We start from the raw sequence: 25,878 nt of genomic DNA, 5'->3' as shown, positions 1-25,878 counted from the left end.
GAAATTCATTTGAGAACAATCAATTCGACAATTTTAAGAAAGTAGAATCTCCAGTTTCAATTTATTAGTTCACTAGTTCACAAAATTTTTTAAATTCTTGATTCAATTGAAATAGACATCAAATTATATACACGCTGCCCTGAATCAGCAATTAATAATCAAGTAGTCATAAATCCATCAGGGAAACATTCATCAAGTCTCAATTTTATCAAGCCCTAATATATGTTCATATTCCCTTCGTTATGCTTTCACCTACATGTTTCAATATGTCATAAGAACTAGGGTTGACATTCTTAAACTCAAAATTGGTCATATACCAGAAAAATTAGAATTCTTATGTATTCAAATTTATCAAAATTAATAGGACACAAATTTCTTTTCTTTCAAATAGATTCTACCATTTTTTTTCGAAGTTTTCCAATATTTCATCCTATACAAGAAAATTAGATTTTCACTTGTAATTCTCAATTTTAAATTTGAACATATATCAATCAGATTCATTAAGGTTTCAGAATTGTTTGCGATATGAAGGAGTTTTGCAACCTCTACTCTGTCTAGGTGAGAGGCTTGAGGGTTCATAGGATGCTGTTTCTGGGGAAAAGGTTGCACATGTTTGTTAATCACTAGGTTATGGAGAATGACGTTGATTCATAAAATCTTATGTTCAAATGTAAAATTGACTAGAACATGAACCATTACTATTCTACTTCCATAAAAACAAACGATAACAATCACAGATTCACAATAACATCAATTGCACAATATATTTACATGGAAACCCTTATGAGAGACAACTATGACAAACTATTGCTTATATAAACTTGTCTTACAAACTTTACAGGCATCAACCTACTGGAGGCACTAACCCCCATTGCTAAGCACAAACTTAGCGAGGGACACCAATCTCTTCAATCTGTAGGCACCGACCTACTGGAGACACCAATCCCCACAACTGAGCACCAACTGAGCAAGAGACACCAATATGTGTTCTTCAATGGATGATAAATCTTACACTGCTTTCATAAAATCTGATTATATACTTCTCTTCCTCAAATCTGCATTTACTTTTCTTTATAAATTTGCCTTTGAGATAAACGTTTTTCAAGAGACAAGAGACGTGTCTCTTCAGCACCTCCCTCAATGTATGTGAAGATCATCCAAATCATTTGGAAAGGCGTCGAATATATTTTATCTTGTGTTCTTATTCCAGTTTGGAAGAGCTCGAAGTGAGCAAGTCCAAAGGCCCATAATTGGTTGCTTAAGGAACAATATCTATATCAGAGACAGCACCTTCTCAGTTGCAAGCACATAACTTCATATCTGGAACAGCACTGTATCACTGTAGAGTGATACCAATATCTACGATCTGCATATTCTATTGATAGATCAGACATAGCAGCTTAATAGCTTTATAAACTATTTCCAAAGAAGGATCATTGCATGATTATATCAGCGCATAAGGGAAAGCAAGGACCACTCTTCATCTGCGAGAGCAACAGACTTCTTTGCATACATTCAAAGTATTAAATCAGACGCAGCAGTATTCAAATATTGCAGATTATCATCTATATATACTTAAGCATTGAAGATTCCTTTGCTTATTTATAATTTTATACACATCTACATCTGAGGCAGCAAGTAATCTATATATATTATATTCTAATTACCCAATACTTGTGCATATTGATAATTGCATATCAGAAATAGCACAAATACCAGTATATCTCATAATTTATATTATTTGCAAAGTAACATCAGCATATAGTCAAAATCATCAAAGTCAGAAATCCTTCACAATCAGATAATTGTCCCTATCTCATAATTAAGCAAATAACGGGACGTTACAGTTGGCCTTATTAAACTAACTTAATTTATTTAATTCCCCAAGATGGGGTGCTAAGTTATAGCCATTCATTTCAACAACATAAGTATGCAAATAATTTTCTGACTTATTCACTGGGCCATTTAGGGACTGCCGAGCAGGTAGAGATGCATTCTCTTCTATTGAACACATCTTCTTTTCAAAGACCTTCTCAGGCAGAAAACCATCTATGCTGCAATCTGGTAAGTCCAATATGGGAAATTTTTCGCTTCTTAGTTTAACAACCAGTGAGCCGTCTTCTTGACATCCAAAGCGAACAAAATCTGAAATGTCATGAAAAAATAACCTGAGAGTTTGTGAGATATGCTGCTGAGAATGACATCTTTCAACTCTAAAAAAACTACTGATCTCTGACATGTCAGCATACACATAGCCATTCTCTTTGAGAACTTCCAGAAAGTTCCCACAACACTGACTAAGTGACTCTATAAAAGTGGAAATATCCATGCCATTAGGAAAGCTGTTTAACAGCACAGATAAAACTGTTGCACGAAATCCAGTGGCAACTGTCTTCACAATACATTTGTTTTCAACAGATGGCTGAAGGAAAACAATGCCTGGCTTGTTTTTATTTAAGAGAGCAATATCCAACCAACAATTAATTAGCTCTCCAATAGATGTAAAACCTAGCTCCTCTAAATTTAAATTTGTTGCAAATGTCCTTTCATACATTTCTTGTAAATTTCTGGCTTCTATGCCGTTTCCACCATTCCAACATGCAAGCAACAGTCTCAAACAGAGCTTAACTTGTATAATATACTCCTCTGAACAAGAAATAGATTTTTCATAATATGCAGTTGTTTCCATATATTTGTGTCCACAAAAAACTCTGGCTTGATGAGTAAGGCTGGGGCAATTTACATCATCACTGATAGAATTATCAGCATGTAGTTCATTACTTAAACTTTGAGGAGGTTTTCCAGAATCATAGATTTCAGGGTGCAACAGATTACCTGCCACAATTAAATCTCATATGCTTTAGTCAGCAAATCAAATGCAATATTAGAAATCTATAAACAAGGATTTGATATGAAGGGTAAAGATTGGTTAAACTCTATGGGAATTGATATGCTATCCAGCCTAACTAAGAATGTAAAGAAAACAATTTTTTCTATATATTCATGATCACTACATGCTTAAACAATTGCATTTTTCCTGTCTTATGCAAAAAATTAATGGCAATCCACAGACAGACACCTGTGGAGGACATAGTTATCTCATTCTGTCCCCAACAAATACACATTCATAAATATTTGCATGCATATGTGAGACAAACTAGTAATCTTCCAGTCTACCAATGATATTGCGGACAGAACAGAACAAAGACATCCATGAGTTCCAAGCTTTATAAACCAATACATTTAATATATTGCTGCAAAACTGCAATTTAACAAACAGATTTTACATTTTCATACTTATTGAGCTCACCAAAAAGCCTGTAGATATTCTGATTATGGATTGCTAAAAAGGGCAAACAAAGCTCACCTTCTATCTTCTTCTCTGTGACCTGATAGTCATAAGATTCATCTGTTATTCTAGGAGCTCCACTTGCTGCACGTGCACTGCTGATGTCCATTCTAAGTCACCAGGTTCGGCCGAATTTGAACCTTGAAGTTCGAAATTCACTGAACTTGAAAAATTATGCAAAAATTCGATTAAATTCGATTAAATTTGAATTAAAGTTTAGGGTTTGCGAAAATGTTTTTTTTGGCTTGCGTTTTAAGGTTTCATCGCGGTTTTTATAAATAGGGCGGCCATGGGAGTTGCCAATGCCCACGCTTGCAACTGCTACCAGTTTGCCACACTCATGGGAGTCACCCAATCTGCCCGTCCGCCACCAGTCCGCGACGCCACCAGTCCGCGACCAGTCCACGACTAGTCCGCGACCAGTCCACGACTAGTCCGCGACCAGTCCGCGACCAGTCCGCGACTTGTCCGCCACTAGTCCACGACCTGCACAGGTAGGCCACCATTTTTTTTAGGTTTATTATTTATTTATAATGTTTATAATGTTTAAAAATTTATAATTTTATATTAATAGTTTGTAATTTTATATTATATATTTTTATATTTTTTTAATTTTTTTTAGGTTTAATATTTTTATAAACAATTTAATAATGTTTATTATAAAGTTTATTATTAATTATTTAATAATGTTTATTCAATATTTTTTTAGGTTTATTATTTATTTATAATGTTGTTTATTTAATGTTTATAATGTTGTTTATTTAATATTTTTTTAGGTTTATTATTTAATAATGTTGTTTATTTAATATTTTTTTAGGTTAATTAATAGTTTATACTTTATAATGTTTATTTTTTATAATGTTGTTTAATATTATTATTATATACTTTATAATTTTATATTAATGGTTTTTTATTATATTGTTTAATATTATATATTTTTACTATATATTTTTAAGAGGTCATTTGTGAAATTGTTAAAACTTAAAAGTATTTCTATTTTGAAAGGTTGAAATAAATGTAGTGTGTTTTTTAATTTTTCTTTCCAAACATGCAGATTTTCATTTAATGGCTCCTCCCAAATCAACTTCTGAGGCATGGAAGCATGTGACCCAAAATGGAACTCACATCAAATGTAACCTATGTTAGGGAAATATGATTGGAACTTTAACAAGGCTTAGGGACCACTTCCTTGCTAATACAGGGGGTCCAGGTGGAGGTGTTCAAGCATGCATAGGTGCGACTCCAGAACTTAAAGCTATTCTAGAGAATGAGTTGGCTGCTTCAACGGTAGGCAAAATGAAGAAGGCACAAAAGAAACAGAGAATTGAAGGAGATATATCTAGATTCACATCTATCATGTCTTCCTCTTCTGTGCAATCCGAAGCGGTGAGTGTATTAAAACAGAGTGGAACACTGAACAACTTTTGGAAACCAGTAGAGAAACAACAGGTGGATGATGCAGTTGCTGATTTGTTTTACACAAGTGCTATTCCATTCAATGTTGCGAGAAATCCTCATTTCCGTAATGTAGTTCAGAAAATTGCAGAGTTTGTCACCCCCAGGTTCAGAGGCTATCAGGACAACTCTTTTGCAGAGGTCAAAAGATAGAGTGACTGAAAAATTAGCCGATGTCAAAGCCACTTGGAAGGAAATAGGTTGCACTATATTGAGTGATGGATGGTCAGATATGTGTCAAAGGCCATTGATTAATGTTTTGGTGTCTTGTCCTAAAGGTTTTGTGTTTTTGAAAGTCATTGACACCATGAACCACAAGAAAACTTCAGAGTATATTTTTCAAATACTAGAGTAAACCATTCTTGAAGTAGGGGTGGAAAATGTGGTTCAAGTGGTAACTAATAGTGCAACAAATTGTGTGGGAGCTGGGAGGTTGATTGTAGAGAAGTACCCACAGATATATTGGAACCCATGTGTAGCCCATTGTCTCGATTTGTTGCTTCATGACTTGGCTAAATTCCCATGGGTAAATGAAGCTATTCATAGAGGGAGAGCAATTGCAAATTTCATACGGAATCATCGTCTCACATTGAGTATTTATAGGCAACATGCATCAAAGGAATTGTTGAGGCCTTGTGAAACAAGATTTGCTTCATATTATATCACTTTGAAAAGAGTGGTTGAAGAAAAAGCAGCTTTGAGATCTGTTATTTGTTCCAATCAGTGGGAAAGTTTAGTGCTTTCTAAAGGCCCTAAGGGGAAGAACATAGAGCAAATCATCCTAAACAGCAATTTCTGGGAAAGTGCAGCAAAAGTTTTGCTTGTATGTGAACCAATTGTTGATGTGCTTCGTATGGTTGATGGTGACACTTTTTGCCTTGGCATGCTTTATGAAAGCATGGACCGGTGTAAGGAATCTATACAAAAAGCACTAAATAATGAAGAAGCAGAATATATGCAGATATGGGAGACAGTTGATTGCAGATGGAAAATGATGCACACACCTTTACATGCAACAACTTGCTTTTTGGAGCCTAAGTTGTTTTCTATTGATGGAAGTGGTGATAATGAAATCATGGCAGGGCTTTACCAAGCCATTAGCAGGTATGTACCAGATCTAGAAATTGCAGCACTACTCAGAGATCCATAAGGTTGGTCAGCATGAATATTCTTCATGAAAACCTCATAGTTGGCCACCATTTGCATAGGCAAATATTAATTCCCCAAGGCATTATTAATTTCTTTGACATCAATGACAACATTTTCAACATTAAGCTGAAATAGAGTGCATCCAATGCACCACTGGATGTACTTAGTATTGTGGAAATGTGGTTGCTTAGTGAACCAATAGCATGACTTTCGGATTTGGATTAGAGATCAAATGAACAACATGCATTTAGCATGGAAGTAGATGTATAAAAATGGCAGCATAAGATTAGCTGAAAGTGGATGATGACGATGTAAGGGAAGGCTTCCAATTTACAGATTTTCCATGAGGAAAATCAAGGGCCAAGATGTAAAGTTGAATGGTGGGTAAATTTGCATAAATAATGATCATTTAGACAAGTACGGAAGGAGAAAGTGCCTTGTTGATATGCACAATGAAATTTTTAGACATGGTACCCAAGTTCACCTCAATAACATTATGCATATATTTTTAAATTTTCAGCATTTTTACATGATCACAGCTGTTAAAAGCTTACAATAATGATAAATAGTAATAAAATTAAAATGAACGGCTATTAAAGTTTTTGAGAGTAAAATCATTACTTGAATAAAGAACTATTCTTGATAACTAAGTAGAGTATAATAGTTTAATTGCTGTTGAGAAGATACTATTTATAAGATTGTAGGGATATTAATATAAGCTCACAAAATTAATCTTATTGCTGCAGGCAAGAGCATTATAAGATTAAAAATATACTTATAATGTAGCTATAACCAATTTGGGTTGATCTTTTTATAATTTGGATATTTAAAATGTAAGGAGAAAAATTTAATGTCCCTCTTTTGTAAATGCCCCAGTTTTGCCCAAAACACACAATTTCCAAGTAAAACAAGAAATGGAATAGGGTTAGTGACATCATTTACTCAATTGAGATCCTGCAAACATGTTAGGAAATCATTGAAACATAATCCATAAATAGATATTCCTTATTCGAAACATTATTTTAAATTAAAAGCATAGACCTTTCCTACTGGGGTTAGGAACATTAACTTAATCATACAATATATCTAATTTATTGATGGAATCCAACCATAGGAGAGTTAGGATAAGGAGGTATATTAGGGTGCCTTAAATGACCCTCTACCCTAGGCCCAAGAGCGGATATACCGTCCCCCTTGGCCTCATGTGGCCCTTGCCATCCATATGAGGGGGGTGTACCTAGTGAGGAATCCTATAGCTGTTCCCCTCTTCTTGTCATCCTTTTTCTCCTCCACATGATTGGAATTCCTTAATCCAATGATCAACCATGGTAGAGGTTTCGGGGAACTACAATGGGGTGTATGGAGCATCCTTCCCTTTTAAGCCCAAGGGCGGGGCACTCCTTGCACCCCCTTGGCCTCGTGGGACTATCCGTCACTGCCATGAGGTGGTGTGCTTAGAAGAGGACCTCATAACTGTTTCCCCTCCTTTTATTCCCTTATTATCCCTATCATGGTTGATTGCAACATTTAAACAAATATATAAGGAATAACAATTTATTGCCTATATTCTATATATAAAAGATCATATAATAATATCATTTCCTAGATTGCATACACATTGTTCATACGTGAGTAATTATAAATAAGGTTTCATTATGCTGTCTATCATAAGAATCATTACTCATACCAAATCACAGTTATAACATTAAACCTCTGTATGCCTGAATCTGGCTATCTATATCAGATCCGATCCTTCTTCGATTTGCCCCCCATTTCTGAATCTAGCTTCTTTAATTCTGCTATAATTTGTCGTTAAATTCTTCATGAGTCAGCATATAATCTCCTCAAATTTTTCTCTTCAAGTGCTGGTGTATCTGATGTATTTTCTTCTCTTTCTTTCCTCAACACTCATCCTACTCATACTTTACAGCTACCTTATATATATCTTCATGATCCATATGAAAAGAGACATCCTTTTCAAAAAGACAACTCTTTTAAAGGTTTTCACCCTTTGTTAACAGAACTATTTTGTATAACTAATTGCTGCTTTTTATATTGTCTTTGTTACTAATAAAGATAACCTTTTTGCTGCCTTATCACAACCTTATTGAATCGCTGCACCTCAATCTTTAGACTAGTTATCATCAAATATTGAATCGATGCATTAATAAGTCACCACCTTTGTTGTGTATGACTCGATGCTTTGGATTAATATTTTCTTTCTATCAAAAACAAATAATTGCTTCTTTTTCAATTGCACCTTTTCAGGATGTAAATAAGACAAATTTGTCTTATTTTCTATTTTATCTTTTTCTTAATTTGTTTTATGTTATTCTTGTCTCATTCATTGCCTGCTGCATAATTCAAATAATAATCGTTGCTTGTAGCATTAATTTCTGCTTTCTGTCTAAAACATAGTAATCACTGCCATACAAGTGTGGGTGGTAAATATGTTTATATGCTAGTAATTTGCTGCTCTAAACAAATATTTAATCGATGTTCTGTATATCAGTTTGCTGCTCTTTTTAGTCATATAAATATCAGTCTTTTTATTTTCTTCTGAGGACAGTGTAAGAAGGTACCATGGCGGGGGCATGACAGAAAATTGCATTCTTTTATTTCTCTTCTTAATTTTGATGCTTCCCTACTTTATAATTTAGCTTGCAGCCTCTTCTTTAACATCTTCATTACAGGATTCCAATGGTTAGCCTTTCAGTCAAAGTTTATCTGGTCTAAGTATAAGGCGGAGAATAATTGACTTGAGTAGGTACATTTACTTTGTCTAGCCACATTTGAATAGTAGCCAAGATAGTCAATTTTATTATTTTGTTTGCACCTATATGTTTTTAAGTGAATTATTTATATAGCTCTCAATTATTTTGTAATAGTGTGTTGTATATATATTTGTTTTGTTCTTTTGTAAGTGGTTGTTGCCCCTTCGAATGATAATATTTCATGAGTAATAGAAATATCTATTATAGATGTTTTAATAAGTAATAAAAACATCTTTATAGGTGTTGCAGATGATAAGATAAGATGGATATTAAGCAATATTTTTAAGTTTAAAGTCTAAAGCAAATCCTTCACAATAATATTTCACTTCAATTTTATGTGATGCGTTATTTTTTTAATTTTGAAAGTTGAGGTAAAAATTTTAATGCACATCCTTTAAATTTTTGGAGAGTGGCGTTAGAGGTTGAATTAGAGTAGCAGCAGGTGGCCACTGCGGAGCAAGACACACTCAGCTGAAAGAGGCAGTGGTGCCAAAATGTTTACTCCCTATGGAATATGTGTTTTAACTTTTAACCACTGGAAGTAAACTGATACTGTGAGAGGAACACAGCAATACAAAACTCACAGAACATATGGCAGAATGATATCCCTTTTATTCCAAAACATGTAATGAGTACAGTAATTAACATCCCCTGTTCTGATACAACATGAGATATATATACCACTTGGCAGTTGGTTAAGAGTGCCAACCGCTGGCAACTACCAACTACCCTTTCGGGGACTATAGTTGATTCCATTGCCATTATTTAACAAACAGATTATTAACTATAATCGTGGCATATCTGCCGTCTACATTTTTATTTTTATTAACTTTTTTTCTCAAACAAATAGACACCTTGAAAATGATATCTCTCAGCGTCTTTTACATATTTTTTTATTTTAAATATAGGTATGATAGTTGTAGTCTCCTACCATATCCTTCATATGGAATGGTGAATGTCTTTAGTCAGGACTCTTTGTTTATTGCTGTGCAGTTGTGAATACTGTATATTCTATGCTTTTCATTAATTGATGTAGTCTATCACTTTTGCAGGACTTCTGTCTGAGTCAATTCATGTTGTCATTGAAAGGGTTGAAAAAGATATGTTTGAACAGGTATATTTTGGTCACGTTTGTTTTAAAGTTGTACCTTACACAAAAATCTTAATGATGAAAATACAAATAAAAGAATATTCTGTAGATTTTTAAGATTCATGCTTTTGGAAATAAAGTTTCTCAACCAAGAAATTGTCAAATGTTCGAATGTTTGCTCAAATTTGAGCTTTATTGGACCGACCTTTCTTTTACTTTTGAAGGCTTGCCGAGCTACCACAGAAGGTATGAGGGATGAAACTACCTTATGCAGCCAAACAACAAATGAGCAGCTGTGGGTGGACAAGTATGCTCCAAAGTCGTTTACTGAGCTTTTGAGCGATGAGCAGACAAATAGAGAGGTATGCATGTATGCTGTACTGTTTTTTGTGCTGTATGTATAGTCACACATATGCAATATTATTGTCGGGCTGCAATTTCAAGGCATCTTTTTGTTTATTCTTGTAAAATGGTTGTTACATGGAAGTTGTTTGTGATAGGACTTGTGTTTTTTGTGTCATAGGTCTTACGCTGGCTGAAACAATGGGATCATTGTGTATTTGGCTATAAGAATACTCTGACCTCAAATGAGGTCCTATCTGCTTTAAAAAGACGTTCTTTTCTTTCTCAAAGTAATGGATCCTTTCGCAGCAAAAACTTTTCATACAAGGACAGTGGGGGAATTCAAACAAGCAAGGCACAAGATGGTGTTCAAAAGATCAACAATTTAAGTTATTCAAAAGAAAATAATGCTAATATTTCAGGTCAATCAAAGAAGCAGCAAGCTGATGATGACCGGCCAGACGAAAAGGTGTTAATAGGCCAAGATATGTAAAAAGTTCTAATATGTTAGGTCAAGATGTGCAAAAAGTTCTGATGTGTTAAGTCAAGATGAGCAGAATTTCTAATATGTTACACAGATTTTTGTGTAGGTATATATGGAGCTCAGCAATTTTTTAATGCACTGGAATGCCAATATTTGCAGGTACTTTTACTATGTGGACCTCCAGGTTTGGGAAAGACTACTCTAGCTCATGTTGCTGCTAAGCATTGTGGATATCATGTAGTGGAGGTATGGTCTAAAGGACTATGAGACCTGTTTCAATTTTCAAAAAACAAAAAGCTCTTCTAGATATATATTTGGGTTTGATATCTCCAAGATTGTGGAGCCTATTTGATTAGATTGTAAACTGTTTCAATCCACTTTGTTCAACGTTTATGTTATTTCTGCATATTTTCTTGGGTTTGTAAAATGCAAGAAAATCCATACTTCCTTGCATTTATTTATATACGTTTATTATGTTCCCAATTGTTGATTCAAAGGCCAATTTGGTTATGAAGCACAAGCCTTGTCGAATTCATTCAATTATGTCTTGGTATATTTTGTATAATGACTATATGATGATCGTGAATATGAATTTTTAGTTCATGTAAATGCTTTGAGACCTTAGGTGGGAATATGATACCCGAGAAACAAAAAGGTTATTGGCATTCAATAATTACCAAAACATAAAAGTAAAAACCTTTTAAACAAGAAAAATAATTCAGAATGCCAAACGAGAATAATTACTTCATAATTGAACAAACGTGGATTATGTTCTAACGCGAGTTCACTTTTTCTATATTCTGTCTTTGTTGTACTTGCAAAAGACTCCAAGCATCTTGAATGGCCCTTAGAGCACCATCATTCATGTAGTTTGTTCTCTCTATATCTTGTAATGATTGTAATAAGTATAACCACCCCGATTTTTTTTTGAAATTTTCAACCGAATCAAAACTACAATGCAACGTTCTTATCACATTTTGATCACCCATTTCCCGAGATGGGCAAGGTGAGAGCATCCGGTGTATAGGACCACACCCATTTATCTAAGTTATCGGGTTCGCCTTTGGGCCCCCTTGGTACGGGTCCGGGTTCGACCGGGTCCGTGGTACGGGTCCGGGTTCGACCGGGTCCGTGGTACGGGTCCGGTTCGACCAGGGTTCGAAAAACCCAGAGTGGGTTCGACCCTGGTCGAACCCAGTTGAACCCGGGCAGACCCAGTCGAACCTGGGCGGCTGGGCGGCTTGTAAAGTCAAAAAACAATGCAAATTTAATTTTTTTTTCAATTCCGCCTTGTAAAAAGTGAAAGTTATAACCTTAATAAGCAGAAAATTAGACGTTTTAAAAAAACAGAAAACTGATGCACGCCATGGAGTTCCGTGTGGGTTTGAAGGTTGTGATTTGGTGTTGGCGGCGGGGGCGCTGCCCCTCGACCCCGCCCTGTACCGCAATAGGGAGCGCGCCCTGGGCGCTGCCCCGGGACCCTGCAAGGGGCGCTGCCCCTCGACCCCGCAAGGGGCGCTGCCCCCAGACCCCCGCAAGGGGCGCTGCCCCTTGACCCCGTTGGGGGCGCTGCCCCCAGACCCCCGCAAGGGGTGCTGCCCCTTGACCCCGTTGGGGGTGTTGCCGGCAAAATCCAGGTCCTCAGTTTGAAAAATTAAACTTGGATGTTCTTAGTTTGAATCCATTTAATGATCAAACTTTAAATTGTTGAAAGTTGAAACAATGATACTTGAATATTTTATCATTTTGATATTAGACTTGATGTATATGATGCTGTTATGGTATGATCATGATGCTACGATTACAAGTTTATGTTGGTTTTGTTGTTTATATGATGCTATGTGACATGCTAATCTTAATTCATGCTTATAGGTTGCATATATATATAATTTACATGTTTCTGTACTAACGAACCCAAACGAACCCAAACCCCTTTTCAAAATTTTGCCGTACCGGCGTACTGGGTTCTTCGAACCCGAACCGGTAACTTAGCCATTTATCTAAAATGCAGCAACATGAAGTGATCTATTTAACTAAGCACACAAGGTGGCAGAGCTAGCCAGGTCTACACTTCTTTAGTGGAGTATGCTTGATGCAAGAATGTAATGCCCCCTTTTGTAAATGCCCTAATTTTTGCCCTAAAATCACAATTTTAAGTAAAACAAGAAATGGAGTGGAGTTAGGGATGTCATTTACCAACTTAAATTGCTGAACAAGATAAATCCTGGTTGAGATCCTACAACTATGTTAGATAATCATTGAAAATCATAATATCAATTATTACTACTAGGGTTAGAGCACGTATATTCACAACCATCTTAATCATATTAATATCTATAATTTATTATTTGGGGTTCACCATAATGGCCCGGATAAGGGGACATGATAGGGCTTGTACTTTTCCCTTTTCAAATTAGGATTTAATAATGAACAATAATAATAAAACTATAGATATAAAAGAATAAAGTTAAACATAATTATAACTAAAATTTAGTCAAGTTCAATGAATGGTCAAAAGGCATAGGATGAAAAGTTGCGACTCCCTCAAACATGAGATATAAAAGGGAGAAGAGAACTTCATTTGAAAGGGGGATAATTTGGGAATCAGAAGTGCAGATCTGATTTAAATAAGTGCAGATCTGATTGTGAAAGGTTGTGTCCCTTTCAAAGGGCACAAGTAATGAAGAGTTGCACTCTTTCAAAGGGTGCTAATGGTGAAAGGGTGTGAAGAGGTGTGACCTCTCCCTCACATTGAGAGATATAAAGGAAAGGAATTAAAAGCATATAGTGACATGACCATCGATCAGATCAGATCAGAACTATTATTAAGTTATAGGAATTGGCAGCCTCCTTGTAGGGGACATTACAGGGCGCCTGAAGCGACTCTCTACCCTTGGCCCAAGAGTGGATATATCATCCCTCCTGGCCTCATGCTGCCATCTACCATCCATCCTTCATGAGGTGGTGTACCTAGTGAGGACACTTGTATCTGCTCTCCCTACTCGTGCCTCCTTATTCGCCATCTATGATTGAGATCCCTTTGAATTCATTCCAATAATTAGCCCTTGCTGAGATTGGTGGGGAAGTCACAATAGGGTGTCTGGAGCGTCCTTCCTTTTTAACCCAAGGTCAGGGCACTCCTTGCACCCCCTTGGCCTCATGGGAGTATCCGTCACCACCATGATGTGGCGTGCTTAGAAGAGGACCTCATAACAGTTTCTTCCTCCTTGTACTCCTTTCCTAACCTCATGGTTGGTTGCAGCAAATAGACAGATTGGAAATCTAGTCATTTCACATAATTGCCTATACCAATTTATTAAGGATTATTCATTAAATACATCATTTCACATATATTATAGCCCATATATCAAGCATACATAACACACACATTTATGCATGCCACAATTGGATAGTAATGCTACAGCCTGCAATAAACAATGATTTGCTGATCTGATTGTTTATATATGTTAGGGGTCGATCTGCTCTTCCTCCCTTTCTGGTTTCGGGTCTCTTGTTTGCTCCTTAAAATAATATTTCCTTTTATTTTCTGCTCTGCTCTAGGTCTGCTGTAGATCTTCTTTTAATTAAATTAATCCCCACTCTCATCTCAAATTTATCTTCTTATATACCATGCCAAATACACCCTTTCATCCAAGAGGGGTCACTCTTCAAGGGGTCGGGCCCAAAATAGCAACAATTTTTTTTTATTTAATTTATTTGCTTGCACATGATGGGTGCTCATCTCTAGGGGGTCAGTCCTCTTTGTTGGGTGAATATTTTGTCACCAGCGTACTGAAGACAAAATATGTGTTTCACACACAGCTATGATGAGACAAAGTCTCTCCTCTCATCAAGGGGAGGTTCCCTGGTAGAACTTGATATTTCAATAACTGAAACTTAAATTCTGGGGTTAAGCTCAAGGTGTATAATTCTCTATTTTCAGAATTAACAGCAGTCCTTTTGCTTGATACAATCTTCTTACGAAAAACTAACTATACTTGCAAACAATAATTAGCTTTCCTCTAAATTAACATAAGCACAAAGTCTTATGTGAATAAAGATACTATCCCTAACTTAACAACTAAAGTATCTTGCAGCCCAAAGTCTTCAAGATATATAACCTCTAACCACTGAAAGCAATCAGCAGTAGCGTAAAGTCTCCTACTTACTGTATTACAATAAAATTTCCAAACATGTAATATAACTCAAAGTTTATACTCACATCTAGAAAACTCGTTTACTCATATAACATATGTAAATACCATCAAGAGGATATAGAACACATATAAGTAAATGACATAAGAACATCCACTTATAGGCAACAATTCTTTGTCCAACTCAAAGTTTGGAGTCATAAAATTGATTTCTTTATTTGCTTGATTAAATTCAAAACAAGTGAACTCAAAGTTTCACTTGAGGCGAAAGTTTGGCAGAGTTTTGCTAAGCTTATAAAAGATAAAATATTACAAATGAGGCTCCTCCTTTTATAGGAAAGGAGTTGAGAAAATGTGGGGCACAGTTGACTAATTCAACTGTAGAGTTCAGAATGCTTACAACTTGTGCATAAAATAAAAGTGCAGCTACATAAAAACTTACAGCAAAAGAAAATGCAACTACATTCACAAATTATCCCCCCTCAAATGAGGTTCTCTTCCCCCGTTTATATCTCATGTTTGAGAGAGTCGCAACTTCTCATTTCATGTCTTTGACCATTCATTAACTTAATTAAATTTTAATTATGTTCTTTTATATTTTAATTTTAATTTTATTAAATTATTATTTATCATTAAATTGTATTTCAAAGTAGGGACATTACACACATTTAGGAAACATTATCAGCAGTATTACGTTTAGAGTGATTGAAATGGAAAGATGTGAAGCTCAGAATGTCATATCATTGCTTAAACTCCAAAAAATTACTAATAATGTGTTCAAATCTGCTCAAAATGGCCAATTATATGAGTTGAAAACTGATTTTGAATGTCTGAATGATAAATCAATGTTGAAACTTTAACATACAACCGTGTTAAATTCTAATAGACACCCACATGGGACTGCTGTGATGAAGAACATGATCCAAAATTAATATATAAGTCTTAGTTCTAATGTGCCACATACTTATGCAACTGCTGCGATGTAGAACACCATCTAAAAATGACTTTCAACTGTCAATACTGTCATACAACTGAATAATTAACATTTGAAAACGTTTGCCATATATTAGAACAAGCTCTTGAATGTATCCAAACCCTGTTATGATCAGAAATAGCAGCATTAACAACAATACTTAAATCTGATTTAAAATGAAGAAATGCATACTTAAATTGGAGCAGCCAATAGAGAGAAGGATTTAGTGGTGATTAGCAGCCAATATTCACTAAAAAATAGAAACAACTTCAGTATATCATGTAAGGCCACCTCTATGAGATGGTATGACAGGTTTCAGGAGATGTACGACTTGTTGCAGTACTCCACATTGTCATGTCCAACAATGGAATAAGTATGAAAACCCTTCAGATTTTCATCTAGCAATGAAACCTTGAAATATGGTGTTAGGTTTGCTGAAACAACTAGAAACTTCACAAATTTGAATTTGTAAATCACAATAAGAATTGGAACACTTGAAACATCTGGAAATAATATTGCAACTATTCAACAACAATGGACTTCACAACCAACAAATTGAAAACTGCAAACTGTAATGTCCCCATTTTTAGTAATATTTTTTCATGAGCTTTTGGCTAGTTTTTGAGTAATCATGTAAGCTCTAGGTTTGTTCTGGAGAACTCCAAACTTCTTGGACGATGCAAGTTTGGTATTTTTGGGTTTTTATTTGTGGCATCGAGCTCAGTTGGCGTTATGGATCACTATGACACTTTCAGAATTGTTTTTGTACTTTTGGGGTCTTCTCCAAACTTCTTGGAGAAAACGTCTATTTTTCGTCATTCAGTTGGCTCCAATCTCACTGTACATCTTCAGTATCATCCCAATGTAATTAGAGTTTGATTTAAATTCAGGTTCAATGCTTTTCACAGCTTGGGTGAGATATTAAATAATTTATTAATCTTTCACTAATGTGGTTGTAGTCGGCTTAAAATGCCTATGGTTATATTTGATAATATTTGTTATCCGACAATGTATTAAGTGGGTTGTCACTCTCGGGTAGTTAGGTGTTGGTTGGTTGACGGTTGTGTACCTCTCGGCAACTGTCGGGTTCTTTAAATATGTTGTGTACCATTAAAGAAGTGGTACGGTATAGTCGGATCTATTGTAATTCTTGGCTGGCCAGTCTTCTTCTTTGTAATAATTGCATGTGCAAATAAAGATATATTTTACTGCCGTGTCTGGTATGCATTGTCATGTACATTATTATCTTGTATTTAATTTACCAGTTGTAGTGGTAAACAGTGGTCTAATGTTGAAAAATAATGAAAGGACTACTTAGTTTAATAGCTCGTTGGAAATGTAATAAAGTGTTTTAAAAGTTGGATGTCTAGTTAAGGGTTCTTTTGCACAGGAAATGTTATAATTATCTCAAAAAGATCATTTTTGAGGGAAAAAGAATTATTATAATATTTAATTGCAAATTCCCTCCAAAAAGCTATAAAAGGCGGTGTTGGGGGTGGGGCTCATTTGTTTATATGTTGAAGATTACACATGCCATTATGCTGTCTATGAAGACCCCAAGTCCTCCCAAACGGTGATACTCTAAATCTGCGATGAAAACTACTGAAGTTTTGTTTTGGTTTTCTGAATTTTGTACTGTTTTTGTGTTTTTTTTGATATAAAAGCAATGCAAATAAAATCATAGTGTTAAAGATAATAGCTTTGGTCAGATAAATATGATCATGAATAAAACTTACATCATCAAAATATTTCATATATGTATACCAATATACATAGTAATAATAAATTGAGTTTATTATTACCATGTACATTAATATCATACATAATCTTTCCATGAGTAAATTAAATGATATAATGATTGATCATATATCGACTGTCATCTCCCTAGTATAAAATGGAAAATCATGTATGATTCACTTACTGTCGATAAAGAGCCTCGACTATCCTCCTCGATCCACCATAAATCGATAATGTGTATCGATTTATCTAAATCGATTATGTGTATCGATTAACTGACTTTTCGGTTTAACATACCGATTGTGAATCGATTGTGTTAACTGAATAGTTAACCTCCGATGATGAATCGGTATTAGTTTATAACAATAAACGGTTTACTAATGCCACCGATTATGAATCAGTATTAGTTTATAACAATAACGGTTACTAATGCCACCGATTATGAATCGGTATTGATTATGTTAGATGGACAGACATATTGGTGGAGAGACATGCCTCCACACGAGTGGAGACATGTCTATTCATCGATGTGCCTCCCCATCTAACATATATATGACTCACAAACAGATCGATGAGGAGAGTACCGAAATCGATGAGTGAAATTCCAAGAAGATCGATCTTATTCTAAACACAACGATAGTTGTGATATAATCAGTAGCACTTGAAGTATTATTGAAACTTAGGAATTCCATATATCTTGTGGACATACTATCTCCATTCATGCTAGTAGCATCTTGGAAGAATCATAGGTTAGGAAGATTATCAATTGTGAGATAATAAAATTAAAAGACACCTCTATTTTATCTACTAAGAAATCTAATCTACATTAACATGGTATCAGAGCAAGGTCAAGGCAGATCCGATTAGATTTGAGATAGTAGATTAATCTAGACTATCATTTTGCTCAATAGGGAAAATCACATTCCTTTCTTCATAATGGCAAGTGGAGTCAGATTCGAAGATCGTCTTGAAGGAGCAGCAAACTTTGTGTCATGGAAGTCTAGGATCATGCTTACCTTAAAAGAGAATGAACTAGATTCATTTATAAAGGGAAACATACCTGAACCAGATGATGATGTTGAGAAAATTCAATGGAACAAGAACAATGGAAAAGCCATGAAAGTGATCGTGGATGTAGTTAGAGACCATATAGTTCAAATTATTTCAAGGTATGACATGGCATACCGCATGTTTAAATCACTTGAAGACATGTATGAAATAAACAATACCAACAGAGCTCTCATGTTGAAAAGACAACTCCATCATGTAAAGATGAATAAGGGAGAAAATGTCACATCATATTTTATGAGGATCACTGAATTGAGGGACCAACTTTCCACAATTGGTTATCTAATTGACAACAAGGAGTTAATGTTGATGGCTCTAAATGGACTCCCAACATCATGGGAATCATTTATTCAAGGAATAAGTGCATGTTCAAAACTTCCCAAGTTCGATCGGTTGAAGACGGATTGCATTCAAGAAGAATCCAGATTGATTACGAGGGGGACTGACCAAAATGCAATCAATGAAGACATTCATGTGTTGAATTCTCACTTTCACAAGAAAGGGAAGAAGAGGAACTTCAAGAGGAAGAAGGACAGGGGCACCAATAGAAAAGGCTCTTCCAAGAAGAGGAGGGACATGTCTCAAGTGCAGTGCTTCAGATGTGATAAGTATGGACATTATGCCATGAAGTGTTTAGATAGGCCAAAACAACAAGCCTCCATTGTTGAAGTTGAAAAGGCTAGCATGGAGAATGAACCCGAGAAGTTTGTCTTCTATTCAACCTTATCAAGCCAAGTGTCAACTAGTCTCAACACCTGGGTAATTGATAGTGGAGCCTCGCGCCATATCATCGGATTCAAAGAACACCTAGACACTATGGCGGAAAAGTTGATGAGGAAGTAACCATCGGGGACGATTCTAACTACCTAGTCAAAGGGGTTGGAACTTGTACCATAAATTTAAAATCAGGCATATCTCTTCAGCTTACAGGAGTATTATTTGTGCCAGGAATAACGAGAAATCTAGTCTCCATTTCTGCACTGGAAGACAAAGGGTATAGGATAACCTTTATGGAAGGCAAAGTTCTAGCATGGCCAAAGAACTCCACAATCAAGAAGGCTCATACTATAGGAATTAGACATGGATGCCTTTACAAACTATGCACTACTCCCACTCAAGCCCTAATTCATGAGACCTCAAATTCAAACGAGATTTGGCACAAAAGATTAGGGCATCTCCTGTAATGCCCCGTCAGGAACCCTAAAGGAAAAACATCATAATCTATGCAACTAAGGGTGAAATAATTTTTTTTTTAAAAATTAAGTGCATGAATTTAAACCTTAGCACACCTAATAACATAGCGGAAGTCTAACACTTGAATCTCCTAAGGGTTACCAACGAATATTACTTCGTAAATTAAATACTTAAGATAAAATTTCCACAATGAAAGAATCTAAAATACTTTAAGCAATCATATATTATATACAAAAGAATTAAGTAATTGAAATAGCATACATTACAATGTTTCTTTGCTTACAATATTTGAAAATACATGTTTTCAAAAAAGAAAATTACATCATGAGCTAAAATGTTACAAAATGAAAGTTACATAAAGTTTCTTTTCAAAACCTCTAGTTTTCAACTGAATAATGGTTAGGAACAAGAGTTGGTACATGAATCACGATCCAAGAACATCAGCGAAGTCCTTCCTCACTTGAAGATACGTACCAGAACATCCGATGGGAAGTGACACTACCACCCGACCATGTGATTCCGAAAGGGAACCACCCCACCGTGCTGGAGATAGTAGATAACCCTTAAGCAAGCAAAATGAAACAAGAACGAAAGGACTACAAGACTCCACTTACAATCATGTGACCCAACTCACAAAACACTAGTGACTCTAAGGAGAAAGTGTCATCGCATGTCTTACGGTGGATACCATGGTACAGCCTCCATAGGTCTTGGCCCCCATCCTGGGTTATCCTGGTAACCTCTCCCGAACCTCCGATTCCAACTAAGACTCATGCGGACCTTACCAATCCTCTCACGAAGAGAAGGTGGTAAGTTTGCCATTCCAGGCCTTCTCGCTACATTATGAGTCCTGTACTAGCACTCACCTATGTGCGAGGCACATTGTTTTATTTAACTTTTATTCTACCCTTCCCTAGTCATTTATTAGATTTTCACTTTCTTAACCAACTTCCAACGGGTTATCCTGTCACCACTTTGGGCACGACCCCCGCTCGAAAGCCACTCTCTCTCTTAGGACACTACGGGTTAGTTCTATCTACAGAACTCTATGGCGACACAGACAACCATTCCCAATCTTGACCTACCTTGAATGAAAGATACATAATTACTAACCTAAGGTTGACCATTACGAACAACTCACAGTGGCTCATTTCCTTAAGGTTATACATCTAAATAACTGGCCAAGACACAACACACAAGACATACTGACAACATGACTTAATGTACTTAGTTGCGACCACCATATAAAACAAGGTAATCTTACGTACCAACACCTATCACAAAATTAACTTGCAATACGAATATACGTTGTCAAGACACGAAGAACAATATGGTCGGTATAACACAGAATTTTACACTTATTGACAAGTTTAAGAGTTCAATTACTCTTGTTAACTACTATAGGTACGCCACCTTAATAATTTCCATTTATACCATAGACAAAGATTAAAATAGATATATTTATTTCATCAAGGAAGTCTTACAATAAGACATAATACATTTCTTCATAGAATAATGTCTTTATTTTTATTTTTATTTTTATTTATTTTTTACACTAGAGTGTTACATCATTCTTCTGGAAAATACGGAGAAGTGCACTCGTCAGACTCTGCATGATCTAAAGGAGTATATCCTTCAGATTTGCTTTCACTTAGGGGAAAGTACCCCACAGACTCATTATCACTTAAGGGGGTATACCCCTCCGACGAGTCAGAACTTATAACTATCGGCTTTTCTGGCGAGCACTCTAGCTTAGGTTCTTTCCCTTTTCCAACAGTAACTTCTTTAGTTGGACTTTGAGTGGGACCTTTATCTATCTCTTTGCTCTCTTCAGGAGCTGGGTTGTCCTCCACATCAGGCTTGACAGGTGTCAAAGAATCTTTCTTGACTTTTAAGTAGTGAGCATAACCTGCTACGGATTTGCGAGTTGTCTGTTTGACTCGTACCATCTTTGTAACGTATCAATAGTAAACTATTACTTCCCTGACTCTCCTAGAGGAACGTCTAATAAATCTTAATAACTAGGTTTTGAACGCAACCATACATTTCTTCCATATAATAACAAGTGTGAAATTTGAACTTAAACACTATTCCACTTCTATAGTCATAACGTAATCACAACTTCTATTATATGATTTTATTTAACAATCCCTAACGATAAATAAAACATAACCATAACTATTTCATAAGCAAGACAATAACATGACATATAACAGAGATTGTAAATATTAATGATCGTAAACTAAGAAATTCCTAACCTATTTGAAGTGTTGATCAATATGCAAGACCTTAACGCCCTCTTGCCGATAAATGTGCCTTGCTTGCGATCCTTTTCACTAATACTTTCCAACTCTATCAAAAAAAAACAAACAAACAACTCTCTTGATACTATCAAAACACTATCCTCTCTAAACAACTCTCTTGATACTATAAAAACACTATCCTCTCTAACTCTATTCTTCTTTCTACAATCCACCGTCCTTCCTTGGATACCACAAATGACTTCTCCCCCTTTCCTCTCTACTCCCACCCCTATTTATACTAAAAATCATCCATCGCTTCTCCTAAATTTGGGGCTTAGTAATAGTTATTAACTAAAACTCTTTTACCTCCAACTCTTCTTGTTCCTCCACGTAAGGAGTCCATCTCCAGTTAACTATAGTCTTTTGCGCTCCTTGATTGTGGTTATAACAATTATCGGCTGGGTGGAGAGATCGGTTCATTACTTCAAACACTGATGTGTTTGCAAACAGCGAATTGTGTGCTTAATCTGCCAGGTCTTGAGTCAACTAAGGTTTATGTTTCAGTCTCCACCTTACGTGCCAGTCTATTCTCCTCCTCAATCGGCCAATCTACAGTTGAATGCATTGAATTGCAGCTCGTGGAAGAGTTTGGACGTGGAGAAGTGGTTGTTTATCGCTTTGAACAGCGAGAGGGGCGAGTGGTGTCATTGCCCGCTGACTGCAGTGATAATGGGAAGAGGGAGTACGTGGAATAGCCCTCGTTTTCTACTTGCTATGTGGAGCATGCTTTATCGAAAGGCAGGAGGGTCGAGTAAGTAAACTGGTTTCCCTGCCATTACACCGTGGTTTGTGAAGAATATATGCCAAGTCGACCAGCTACAGTGGTTCGACTATCGGCTTGACTATCAACTCTCCTAACAGTAACATAACCGAAAATATATTTATATTAAACTTTTATATTTTAATCAAAGAATTAAATTCTAATTTGGTATTCTTTAGTATCAATATCTTATAATATATGATAACTAAAAACCCACCACCTTTTGAATATATTCCTTTAACACGGGACTTAATCATATTTGCTATTATTATTTTAAAATTTATTTATATATAAATAATGACTTGTCAATTTTAGCCGCTTATCTAATAAAACTTGCCACTTTTATACAATATGTGACTTTCTATATTTACATATGCGTATTACTTGTATATGGTTAATTTATACAAATATATTGTCGAACCATATTCTTATATAATACGTATATATATAAACATAAACCTTTTATTTTAACCTGAAATGATTACGTAGATATATACAAAACTCATGGAGTAATCATATTTCATGATAATTGAGCATGACTCCTAATTACCTATACGCATATATATATATATATATATATATATATATATATATATATATATATATATATATATATATATATATATATATATATATATATATATATGTCCGAGTCCGAATCAACATATAAAATACGTATAACTTTTAGTATAATTTGAAAACCAAACATTGAATATCCTTTCGATAATTCACCTTATCTTAACTCCAATAACTACTTATAAGTGACTATTGCCTTCCGAGTATATTATGTCCTTACATATATTCAAACGATCGAATTGCAACTATCGAGCTAACAAGTTGATAAAATTCACATCAACTCATACCAAGATATTAACTCGTCCTTTATAAACAATATTAAGTCACTAGATCACTTGATTCTTTTTCCTCCAATTACCAAAACTACTCTTTACTCTTATAGACGTAATAAACGTAACAATTACCAATGACATGCAAAAATTGGGAACACTGGACACGCAAACTGAGCAAGCATCATGCGACTTTTATAAAGATCAAACAATAAAATATGAAGACCAAACCAATTGACAGAACGACTAACTAAAGGCACTCACTCGAGTGTAACTGACTAAAAATAGGGTCAACTACTATCTCCTTTACTTCCATCGGAAAATATAAGGCACGCTCAGACCTGTGTAGCCAGGTGGAGACGATACCCCGTACCTACCCGGTACTTGTACCTGCAACATCTTGCATCACCGACCACACATGCATATATACGTATATAGAAATTTCAACATACAAACCGATGAAGGAGATTTGCGACGTTCCCTGTCTCACCGAGATGAGTGAAGGAAAATCGTCCCCTTGCATCCCATACACTCGCAAATACACAACACACAGTGCATAGATGAAGTAAAGCGTCAATACATAGCAATGAACCATATAATGCCATAAAACGTAAGTACATAAATACTGCAAATAAATCATATGTCTCATAATCAGATAAAACATGGAACAATGTTATATAATTCTAAATAACAAATGATAATGTATCCACTGAGAATAACAAGAACAAAATATCAGTTCAAACGAGTAAGGGTACTACATTCTCCCCCCCAAGACTAGGCTTACTCCTGGAAGCCTAAAACAAATATGAATATAACTCTCTCATCTTCACTGCATCCTCCCAAGTTGCCGAGGTCTCATCATTTGGGTCCCATAGGACCCTTATCTGGTCGATGGTGCGACCCCTGAGGATCAAATCCCGACGCTGAAGAATGCGCACGGGTTCCATGGAAAGCTGCCCGTCCTCGACCTGCAAAGAGTTCCAATCAAGAACATGTGTCACATCAGGGTGATAAGGTCGAAGAACTGAAACATGAAAGACATCGTGGATGCGGGATAGACTCGGTTGCAAGGCAAGGCGGTAAGCAACAGGACCTATCCTCTCAAGAATCTCAAAAGGGCCTACAAACCGAGGCGCCAACTTAGAACCCTTCCCATAACGGATCGGACTCTTCCGTGGACACACTCTCAGAAACACACGGTTGCCAACAGAAAATTGATGATCTATCCTATGAGCATCTGCATACTTCTTCTGCCTATCCTGTGCAGCTACCAAATGCTCTCGAATTCGCCCAACCTGTTGCTCCATCTCCCGAAGAATATCCGGACCTATAAGCACCCTATCCTCTAACTGATCCCAACTCAAAGGAGTACGACAAGGACGACCATATAATGCTTGAAAGGGGGACATACCGAAGAGAACCATCCTTCTTCTTAACAAAGATAACAGGCGCACCCCAAGGAGAAACACTAGGACGAATAAATCCCTTGGCTAACAATTCTTCTAGTTGTAACTTCAATTCACTCAACTCCTGAGTGGTCATCCGATATGGAGCTCTCGAAATAGGTTTTGCACCAGGAACCAAATCAATGTGAAAGTCTATGTCTCTCTTTGGAGGCATACCAGGAATATCTAATGGGAATACATCAGCATACTCTTGAAGAATAGGGTGACTATCAAGAGCGATTTCTCGACTCTTTAACTCATCCATGTCCTCAAGAGTAACTGCAAAAAGCTGACACCCCCTACGCATGCACTGCTTAAGTTGCATAGCAGAGATCATACCTAAGGATATTGGTCTCTGAACTCCAACAATTTTCACTTCCTTGCCAAGGTCATCTAAACACTCCACTGTCTTCTTGCGACAATCTACGTGAGCATTATGAGAAGATAGCCAATCCATTCCCAACACAACTCCATAAGAACCCAAAGGAATGACTCGAAGGTCAACTGAAGTAACTATGGTTCCTAGATTCAACTCACAACTGGGAATAAAGGCATCTATAGAAACACAGACACCTGTAGCCAACTCTACTTGCCACCTATTCATCTCCTTAGTAGACGTGAGTCCACACCGCTCCACAATAGACGAAGAAATGAAAGAATCTGAAGCTCCGGAATCAAAAAGTATAGAGATAGGGATACCGCGCAACATAAACCTTAGTTGACTCAAGACCTGGCAGATTAAGCACACAATTCGCT

At 36.0% G+C, this 25,878-nt stretch overlaps 1 protein-coding gene across 1 annotated transcript in view; it reads left to right on the top strand.

The window, feature by feature from the left end:
- LOC131079450 (uncharacterized) overlaps window positions 1-25,878 on the top strand; it is a 163,074-nt gene that overhangs the window by 2,929 nt on the left and 134,267 nt on the right. Inside the window, exons 3-6 of the mRNA XM_058017404.2 lie at window positions 9,780-9,841; window positions 10,042-10,179; window positions 10,341-10,628; window positions 10,803-10,889. Of these exons, the coding sequence (XP_057873387.2) occupies window positions 9,780-9,841; window positions 10,042-10,179; window positions 10,341-10,628; window positions 10,803-10,889 (575 nt within the window). The remainder of the gene's footprint in view (window positions 1-9,779; window positions 9,842-10,041; window positions 10,180-10,340; window positions 10,629-10,802; window positions 10,890-25,878) is intronic.

The sequence above is a fragment of the Cryptomeria japonica genome, chromosome 8 (genome assembly GCF_030272615.1).
Source record: "Cryptomeria japonica chromosome 8, Sugi_1.0, whole genome shotgun sequence".
NCBI lineage: Eukaryota > Viridiplantae > Streptophyta > Pinopsida > Cupressales > Cupressaceae > Cryptomeria > Cryptomeria japonica.
Note: the sequence above shows the minus strand (reverse complement) of the source record. Positions and strands in the feature narration are given on the sequence as shown.